The 11,090-nt window shown below is 34.5% G+C and overlaps 1 protein-coding gene across 1 annotated transcript; it reads right to left on the reverse strand.

Annotated features, from left to right (window-relative positions):
* Positions 1 to 3,139: 3,139 nt before the first annotated feature.
* On the reverse strand, positions 3,140 to 8,126 carry LOC141664262 (BTB/POZ domain-containing protein POB1). Its single transcript, XM_074470177.1, has 6 exons — positions 7,643 to 8,126; positions 6,809 to 6,922; positions 5,618 to 5,739; positions 5,126 to 5,189; positions 4,504 to 4,783; positions 3,140 to 4,306 (listed from the first exon to the last, which is right to left on the reverse strand). Exons 1-6 carry the CDS (start codon positions 7,890 to 7,892, stop codon positions 3,493 to 3,495), a joined length of 1,644 nt encoding a protein of 547 aa, XP_074326278.1. The 5' UTR covers positions 7,893 to 8,126; the 3' UTR covers positions 3,140 to 3,492.
* Positions 8,127 to 11,090: the final 2,964 nt, after the last annotated feature.

Raw genomic sequence — 11,090 nt, forward strand, 5'->3', positions numbered from 1 at the left:
TTTGAGGAGAGAAAGAGGGGGAAACTCAAGTTCTGCAGTGGAGCAAAAGATGAATTTTAACAAGTGGTGACCGAGCTCATGCATATCAGGACATTGGTATGAGTTGTAGATTTAAGGAAAGTGAATGCGGAGTCCACATCTTGGTTTCCACTTCATGATTTATTATAGTCTCGAGTCAGTGGCAGAACCAGCACCGAGAACTACCCTTTGTGATGTTTCTGTGCTACTAATTCGAATTCTTGCTGCTTTTGAGCCGGAATCGAGTGTTAATTGGTCAGAATTCACGAAGCCGAAATGATTACAACAAGAGTTTTATAGGAATAAGAAAACTGAAATCCAGAAAAACCCGCATAAGGGAGTGTGAGGCAAATGATAGGCCATAAGTAATCAGGCCAAAAGCCCAAGGAAAGGGCACCCCAGGCCCAAACTGGGGTGGTTCCCAGAACACGTGGCAAGTAGTCAAAATGTCCATGTCCCATGTTATCAGAAATGGAACAACAACATCCAAGCCGTCCATGTATGTAAATCTCAAGACACTCCAGCTGCAAAGGGACAGCCGGGCCCCACTAGCAGTCTAAACCGTCCAATCATTAACTAACCAAGAATCACCAAGGGTTAGGATGAAGAGGTACAAACCCCTATAACCCTAAATTTGGGAGCCTATAAAAGGGCCCAAAAACTGCATATATTATTTGAATAGCTCCTTCTTCTCCTTCAAGAAACCCATTTTTATTCTCACACCGGAATTGACTCGGGGACACGACCGCCTCCGGTTCTGTTTTACCGAAACCCCTACACAGAAGTTTAACCACGCAACACTTGCCCCGTGTATTGGGCTTGAGCTCGTAGAGGGAGAGGAGAAGACCGGGGCTTGAGCTCGTAGAGGGAGAGGAGAAGACCGGAGAAGAAATAGAGTTATCAGCCGGTATTCTCAGATTTTTGTTGGCAATGATATGGTGCATTCGATTAGTTGGAGTCATATATGGAGGTTACAGATTCCCCATTCGCAATTTACTGTGTCATAAAGGAGTTCAGTCTCCCATTGTCTATCCAATGTTTAACACGGATGTAAAACATCTCCTTCATGTCTTCTATAACTGTTATTTTGCCGTGGCATTACAAGGGTATCTATTATCGTATGAGTCGCATTAAATCTGCCCTGCCCGGTTTCTAGAACATTTAAGTAACACGCCCAACGAGACAATTGATAATATTGCAGCAGTTTCGGGTTATGGTTTGCTCGATACAAGGTGGTGAGGGACAGTGAGTGATGACACCAGTGGTAGTCATGGAATGGAGTTTAAACCAGATGTTTAGCTGGAGGGAGGCACAACAAAAACATAAAGTGATAATCAATGTTGGAGTAATAATTGTAGCAGAAATTTGAAATGGAGTGCACCTGAAGAAGGAAGTTTAAAATTAAATGTAGACGCAACTATCTTCATTCTCAGTGGGCATGGTTCTTCGAGACTTGAAAAGATCGTTTTTGAGAGGGAAAATTATGAAAGTGGAGGGTGATGTTTCTATCATCTTGGAAGGCGAAGCAGAAGCTTTTGGTAATCTTGAGAGGGAAGATTATGAATATAACATCAACCAGTAGTTATAGAAAGTGACCATCTCTAAACGGTAGATGTGCTGGTAAAGAATGTCGATAACCCACTTGAGGTGGGTAACACCCACATATTTTATTGTTATCAAGCACTTCTGCGCATCAGGGCACATGTTTCTTTAAATTTTGTTCTATTTGATGACTCAAGTACCTGATTCTTTGAATAGCCACGGTGTGTATCTCAAATAAAATTTGTATATATGGCCGTAAATGAACATAGTCATTCGTGAATAAAATTCGCCATTGACTCATTTAAGTAAACGTGATTCAGTTTATTTTTTTAAATAGCCGATCTTGAATATAAAAATGAGCTCGGATGAGTAAATAAGTTGAGTCGAGTTTTTTGTCTGTTCGGCTCGGAATCAGATTATTTAGCTCGAAATGGCTCAAACTCGGCTAACTCGACTCGGACAAAGTTTATAGGGAATTTATCAAAAAAAAATCATGTTTTTAGTAACTTATTTACAAAAATACGATTAATGTTGCATATAAGGGAGAGGAGGTTACTCGAAGTTGCATCTGAGGTTGAAAATGGTGCCAAGGAAGTTGTTCAAAATTACATACGAGATTGCAAATGTTGCGGATAGTATTTTTGAAACTAATTTATGCAACTTGGATATTTTCTAAAAACCCTCGATTTTATATATATTTAATTAATAAATTATTATTAATTATTTAAATATTTTAATTAGTACAATTTTCTTGTCATTTATTAATAATTTAATTATTTTAGAAATTTTGTATATATTTCTAAATTAAACACTTAATTTTTTCGTAAAAAAATTATCGAACATTATTATCGCAATCTTTATATCTCTAGTTCTTCACATTTTCATAACTGGTGATTTATTAAAAACCAAATAGTAAAAAATTAAAACATAATAAAATTTAGACATTAACAATTTAAAAAGTAAACGATTTCTAAAGTTACAAATGTTTAAATATTTTAAATTAAATTAGATATGTTTTTCAAACTCTATTTATAAAAAAATAATATACGTTAGGAAATAAGTATACGATACGAGTGTATAACATTATAAAATAAAGATCACTATATAATCTCTTTGTAACTTATGAAACTATGAATTATTATACGTTAATGTCGGTCGAGTAAAAATAAATGTGAATTATTAATAGACAATTCGGCTCAGTTCAAACTTGGCTCGGCTTAGTTGTTCGTGAGCATGCTGGGATCAGCTCTTTTAGCTTAATTGTTCGTGAGCACGCTAGTATCAGCTCTTTTAGCGAGCCAATTTTGACATCACTTTCTATTTGCTTATTATACTCGGTTGGGCTCGATTTAAAAAAAAAAAAGTTCAGCTCATTTCGGACAAATTTCAGGCTTGACTTTGTTTGATTATTAAACTCAGCTCGACCGAGTTAAATTTAAAAATAAATAAACTCGACTAAGTGTTCGTCTGCAGCTCTAATTTTATATACCAAACTATGCTAAAAAATAATCAAATACAAATTCCATCAACAAACGGAAATTATGTCCATTTTCTATAAATTAGCGGCGTTGATTATTCATTTTACGTAAATATACTATGTGATAGAAAAAGGCCTTGCAAGTGGCCACTTATACAACCAAGTTCACAAAAGGCAATGTACTACAATTTCAAAACTGAAAGGCATTGCCACTTGAGCATATGCATACAGATTTAATAATCTTAGTTGCAGAGAATATGCAACACAACTTTTAATTCAGTCATCAAATGTACACCACGCCTTAATGTTTTGGCAAGCAGTCCAAAATGAACACCTTTAAAGAAATTCAACGGATATACGCGAAACACGTTTCTAAACTTTCATTTTGCAACGGTGGCGTACAGAAGATAACTGACAAGGAACAACCAAGTAGCTACATAAGAAAGTGTGACAAGTCACTGTCGTATCGTAAGCTCAGCTCTTAGATGAAGTATGCCATTGATAAAGTAAGGACTGTCATCAGCCATGAATGACGTCCATGGCATGCCAAACAAGTTACGGTAACCCACTGCCTTGCCCCCGGTGAAAGTGTAATTGCCTTTGTATTTACTTGTATACTCTTCTGCTGGCTTTGACCTTGCTGCAAATTCATAGTCAACTGCAAAAGTGACGGATCCTTTTTCTTGCATTCCCAAGAACAAGCCAAAACAATGAAAAGAGCTCTGCTGATCCATGTTGCAATGTGCAGAAAGAAAGAAACCTTGTCCTCCTAAGTGGAATGCCTGTGAATATACTCTCCCAGATGGAAATAGATTAGTACATTCCTCACGCTTCAGATCCAAGTAAACCACACACTGCTGTCTCGGAAGTTCAAACTCAACCACTTTGACAGGCCGATACTTGTAGGCTCTCTCCACAAAACGGCGGTTTGTTGTAGGAGAATCCTCTGCAGCTAGGCTACGTTGCCGGTGTGGGGCCTCAGCTTTAAAGAAGAGTGCCTCAAGCACAACCTTAGAAGCTAGGTCATGATCAAAGTCATTGCAAACTAACACCTTTTTAAGCTTGCGACAAGTCATGTAAGGGAAACGGATGAGGCGGCCAAGACGTGAACCCAAGATCTCCCGCCGCTCTTCAATTTTTGGGTACTGAGCCCTAGACCACTTCAATACAAAATCATACACTGCATCCTCTGATGCCACTTGGAGATCATCACTTGACATGATTGCTTCAATTCCAGCAAGAGGCAAGCTCATGACTTCATCTTGGAACCTAGACAATAATGTAATAGCTTATTAATTAAAAAAACTAGGATCATTATTGTTCAAATTTTAAATTAAACCATTCTGAATAGATAACCATACGACACTAAAGCTTATCTAGCTCTTTCTTAAGAACCTGCTTATTAAGCAATGAGCTACAAGTTATAAAGCATGACCAACAAAATTTTGCAAGTAAACCAAACTTACTTGGTCATGTCTTTGTAACGTACGGCCAGAAACTGCTTAGCAGCATCTGTTAATGGCTGAACAGCCTCAGCCATCAGGACACTGGAAGGAAGCTCTAGATACAGCAATGCGGACTCAGGTGTCATGGACAAATTCCGCAACAAACGGCTGCAGTGCCTCATGCATGAAGCAACCTCAAATTTATCAGCAGCCATCAACACATCAAGCAAAGCAGGGGCAGTAGTGACTGATAAGGTGTTGCTATACATAAAATTTAGGAGCTCCATAAGGGCAGCTTCCTCTGTCAAATGAGAGAAACAAAGGTCATGATATGATATAAAATGAACAGTTAATTATTGTTATCAGATGCAAAGCAATAAATGCGACAAGATATACTCATCCAACTCAAATATTTTAAAAAAAGCATGCTCCATCGAACTAATTCAGAGATATCCAAGTACTCGTTAAATTTTCACATCACTGCAGTGTGAAAGATATGAACCAGTAATATGGCTATGAAAAGTGTACAACTATGATCCAAATCATGCATAATTCAAGATACGGTTCCAATAGACCAGTGTTTCCTCATCTAAAAATAAGAACCAAGTCCTCGTATGAAAGAAACTGAAACCATAAACCTTACCAGAGACGGTGATCCGTAAAGTTACATGTCGCTGCTCGGACTCTCTCATTCCATTTGAAAACAGCTGCAAATGTTAAATAGATAGAAAATGAACATTTAAAATTTTACAAGTATATATATATATAGGGGGCTACTCTAATAGAAACCAATTTAAAATAGAAACTAGAAATCAAATAATTTTTTTAAATTAATTCGAAATATAACACATATGGTATGCAAATCGATCGTTGAGAGATGTAGAAAATACAGTGAAATCGGATTTTAAAAAAAAACTTACGGTTTGACGGGAAAAATCAAATTAAAAACGGAGGGGAAAAGCTGAAATTGGGTGTGGGAGGGTGCAGAGTAGTTGGATGGAGTGATTTAGGGGGGACCATTAGATTAGGTAAATCTAATGGCTTAGATTGGTTCCTAGTTTCTATTTCAATTTTAGTTTGTATTTGATCATTCCCTTATATATATATATGAAGTATAGAAAGTAACATATCTTACCTTATAGAAAAATGGACTTTTGGCTGCCAAAATTGGAGAGCTAATATGTAAAACTTTGACTCTGAGAACTGTAGAACACTCCATGCTCCAATTTGAGTCATTACTATCTGCAGCCTCGTCTCCTGCAATTACATGAGCGACGAAGACTAACTTTTAAGAGAAAGTAACCTAGTATCTCTTCGGATAATAGGAACTCTAAACAAAAAAGAATCTATAACCAAAAGATAATTACATAATATAACCTACTAACCTATCTATGCTATCACATGGTGCATTAAGTGTAGATAAAAGTCATAAATTATAATCGAAAACATACATCTTCTATACCCCATAGAACAGACATAATGCCAGCAAAGTAACAATGAGTACTGAGTAGCAGATTACTACAATCAGACTTTAAGCACCTTTATCTACAATGTACACCAATCCACTTCATAATATAATAATAAAAGAATCAATCGCTTTGGTAAAAAAAACAGTCAATCTCCTAAGTGAATACTTGTCGTAAAAAAGGTTTAAGGTTGCACATTAAGGAAAACGGTACACAACTTCTCATTAATATACTGTCAAGTTGTTACTATTCCATGCGGTGCAGTAAAAAAAATTGCACACTCACTAATATAGTAAACTGCAATCCTGATAACGATGGTGTCACCAGCTACATGAAGCCTTTATGGATTTATTTATTTTGTTTTATGTTAAATGCTTTCGCTTGATAAGCATTACAAATTTGTTAAAATGACGAAAAGACGCTTACAAAAGATTGGGAAAAAATCCATATCTCCCGGTCTTTCAAACAAGAGGTACATCCACCTTAGATGCAACTCGTGAAGCAGCTTCTTCAACTCTAATAGATGAAGATGATGAAGAGAAAGATCGAAAAATTTTGAGGGGCTGGAGATTAAGCTACATGATGACTTTGAAAATTTTGAATTGCTGAACGTTATTGATAGATGCTTCATGCTTATTTATTGACATTTGTGTTGTGTCATATATTCTCTATTAATGTTTAAAAGATACGACTATGCAACGTATTAATTTACTGTTAATTTTGTGATTAAGTTTTTTTTTTGCCACTTCAAAATTATGTCTTGGGCCTTCTAAGACTGTGCATTAAAGTATTAAACAACACTAATATTATGAATACAGTGACGAAAAAAATATAATTTCTAAAAATGGATCTTTAAATACCTGAATTTGGTTCTTCATTCATTGCAACAGCTTCTTCGTCTTCGTTTTCATCCTCCGCATCAGGTTGGTTGCAATTCACTATCTGCTCTTCTGGACCCACGTTGATGTCAACAGCTGTATTTATTACTGATACGTTAGCGCATTAATTGTCCCTCATACAAAATGCAAGTTACCCTATTAACCTATTTTTGGTAAACTTTGCACAAAGAACATTTAATAAACATACACAATCAATGTTTAAGTGAACAACTCTAATCAAATAGGACGGTACAAAAATATGTGCAGGAACCAATGAAAAAATAAAAAAATCAAAACAGCCTTCAACTTCAATATAAAAATTTGTTAAAATGAACATTCTATTCAGTAGTAGCAAATAAGCTTGTTTCAGCACTTCAAATTCATAAACTCACTATACTCCTAGTTCCCTGACACATAATATTATGGAAACAAATTGGCTGAACTCACATGCTCATCCATACACACAGAATCACATACCATCACATATCACAAAACTACCAAGGCTCTTCAGCTCATCTTACTCTTCCAAAATCAAATTTTACATAAAAATATAAAAATCCACATCGATTTCTCAAAATTTTCCAAATTAACTTTCAAACTCATTTTAAACCTACAAATACTCTCAATTCACTCGATCAAACTTGAAAAAAAAAACAATTCATAAAGTCAACATCTTATCCGTGTGCCTACAAACATATTCAATACACAAATGATAAATTTACACATCTCTAACCTCAAACAAACAATAAATTCAATTCAAAAACACTTAAAAACAACTAAACACACACACGCACACACAAACACACAATTACATACCGGTCTCCTTTTTAATATCTTCTCGGCGACGCTTCCGATTTCGAGCCCAATCAGCGAGACTCTGACAACCTTCGGCATCAGAGCGAGTCTCCGGCGACTCAGCGATGATCTCGATCTGAAGAGTCCGGTCCGAGAAGTTACTATCGTTAAAAGCGAAACCGAAATCGCCGTCGCGAACGCCTTCCGACGAGTAATCGGAATCCATGACCTCCGAGCGAGGATCGAACAGATCTAAATTCGAGTTCTTCATGTATATAGATACAAACAGATCTATGGATATGTTGTACGGAAGAAACAAACGAACAAGAAGATATAAAACCCTAGAAATTGAAGTTTTGGCTGGGATAAGCCTGTGGCGTCATCAGCTATTAGCTGTATGTGAATGTGAATTATTAGTTTGTGAAATTGTAGCTACTACAAGTAGATATAACAAACAGGATAAAGAGGGGGCGAGAGGTGTGTTCTTCTTTCTTTTTTCTTTTTATTTTAGTTATTAAGTAATTTCCCCCTCTTTATTAACGTGATTTCGATGGGTCGGTTTAAGTTTTCTTAAAAAAATGCAAGTGATATGAACATAATATAAGTGATAAGTGATTTGAGTATTTGGATAATTTTACTTATAATTTATAAATTATAAATTATAACTTATAAGTGAATAAGGTGTTTGAATAATTTTATTTATAAGTTAGTGATGTGTTTGGTGAATGATATTACCTTCGTCTCACTCATTTTTTTATAATTTTTTCAGTTTTTTTTATATTTGACATGGATTTGAAGGTTAATATAAAATATAGTTCTATAATTTATTTTAAAAAAAAATCTTGTACAAAAAATTGAACATCATATCTATATTTAGGAGAAAAAATTTATCCAACGCATTTTATAAGAGTTTTAAAATTTGTGACGAGTTATGTCCCACGATGGAAAAAGTTGGGTGAAACTAAGGGGGTAACTTATAAGTTATAATTTTTCTAAAAAAATCAAAATTTTAACATAATTATTTAACACATGAATATAAAATATTGAAATGCAAATTACTAAAATCAAAAAAAATTAGAGTAAAGATTACTTACGTAATATTAATAGCAAAATTAATTTAGATCAGAGACAAAAGAAAATATATGATAATTACGCTTCGTAGAAAATGAGTTTGAATCACAAAAACGGAGAAATGAGGGCTTGAAAACGTGAAAGTACGTAGGTGTGAGCAAAAAACCGAAAACAAATCGAAACCGAACCATAACCAGTAAAAACCAAAAAAAATCGAGCCGAAAAAATCGAAGCAAAATCAAAACCGAAATATTAAGAACCGAACTGATTTCATGGGTTTAGTTCTGGTTATTAGTTAAAACCAAACTGGTAAGAACCGATCTGATTATCTAAATAATTAAATAAATATGTAATTTATATAATTTATATGAAATTAAAAAAAATCAAAATTTTATATTTTAAATAATTAAATTTATGATTTAATAGAGATGTTGTAGTTGGTATAATTAAGGGGCAGTAGAATTAGGGATGACAATTTATACCGAACTGATGGATACCCGATCTGTACCGACCCGATCGGGTTTTACCGAACCTGAATATTTCGTGTTTGGATTCGGGTTCGGGTTTGATTTTTAAACCCGAATCATTTTCGGGTCGGATTTTGGTTTAAAGCATACTATTTCGAACCCGACCCGAAAATCGTTTCGTTCAGACACGAACTTGATCTGAAACCCGTGTTAATATATAAATGATATTTTTCATTTTATAAGTACGTAATATAATATATTACTAATATTAGTACTAAAAAATATACTTTTTACAAACTATTGCATTAAAGTCGTTTAAATAGGTTTTTAGCAGCATGTTCAATACAAGTATACTAAAGGTCAAGATTATTGTATTATTTCACCAACAATTTTATTCATAGAGGCATGATTGTAACGACCGAGGAATTACGCTTGTATTATATTATAATAATAATAATTATGAGTATTATTATGTGATTAAATGTGTTAAGTCGTTGAACCCTAACTGCTATGTGTTATGTGTTGGTTGTTTTGATCCAAACGTGTTTTGGATATTTATTGAGCGTTCTATCGTCAGTTATATATATTATATCAAAACCTGTACAGCTCAAAACTATGTTTTAAAAGCCCGTATTTCAAACAAAATCATTGGCCCTATTTTGCCAAAAATGCCCTATACCGTATCGCTATTCTGAACCCCTAGACGTTTTACCAATTGACCTTTTTCGCGAAAAACGACTTTTCCGGACCCCTTCGGGTACCAAAAACCCCACAAAAATCACATTTTTATTTTTATATGATTATGAAATTATCATATATCATTTTTCTTTGTATTTTTGTATTTTTCACAATTTTTGGGAATTTTTAGTATTTATTTTGTATTTATTGGATATTTAAAAATTCATTATTAATACCCAAAAATTATAAAAATTGGGGCCAAATATTTTTATTAGGAGTGTAATTAGACCCTTAATTTTACTTAGGGGTATTATTTTCATAAATATAAATACCTAAATTACTATTAATTAAATCAGTTAATTATAATTAAAAATCAGAAGAAAAAAAGAAAAAGAAAAAGAAAGGGGATTAGGGTTAGGGTTTTGTGAAGAACAGCAGCAGAATCAATCGGACTTTTGAAGGTGATTCCGGTGACAGAAATTGAAGTGTGAGTAACCGATTTGAAGCCCAAAGTCTGTTCTATCAGATTATCACTTCAAAATCATCAACCGAGGTATTAATTTGTGTTTCGTAATTTTCGGATTAATTTCTCGAATTCGGGTTTGAAGTTCTGGTAATTGTTTGATGATTATGTTAGTATAGATGTTTAGATCGTCGATTTTGGAGTCGATTGACACCGGTTTTGTCGAGTTTGGCTTCGGGTTTTGTCTCGCCGGAAAAGCGGCGCCGCCGCCGCTGTTATCGGTGGTTTAGGCGGCGGGGACGGATAAAACGAAGGAGGAACACGACAGGGGAGGCCTGGGAACGAAAGGGAACGAAGCAGCAGAAGAAACGAGGCCGATTGATTGCCGTTTTTGCTTCGTCGGAAGTTTCCGCCGGGCCGGAATCTGGGCAACGGCCGGCTGTTCTTCCCGACCCGATTGGGTTGGGGACGACCCGGTTTGCAACCCGGTTTCGACCCGGGTTTGATCCTAAAAACCCTAATCTGAAAACCTGTGTTGTGTTTCTGATATATTAATTATTTATTATATTTTCTAAAATCAGAAAATCAGTTTTAAAAATTCTAATAATTAATTAAAAATTAGTTTTAAATTCTGAAAAATAGTATTATTAATTTCTAAATTATTTTATTAATTTATAAATTCGAATTTAATTATTTAATTAATTATTTAATTATTTATCTAATTATTTATTAGTTATCTAATTAATTAATAATTAGGTAATTAATTAATAATTAGGTAATTAATTAATAA

The sequence above is a fragment of the Apium graveolens genome, chromosome 6, assembly GCF_009905375.1.
Source record: "Apium graveolens cultivar Ventura chromosome 6, ASM990537v1, whole genome shotgun sequence".
Lineage (NCBI taxonomy): Eukaryota > Viridiplantae > Streptophyta > Magnoliopsida > Apiales > Apiaceae > Apium > Apium graveolens.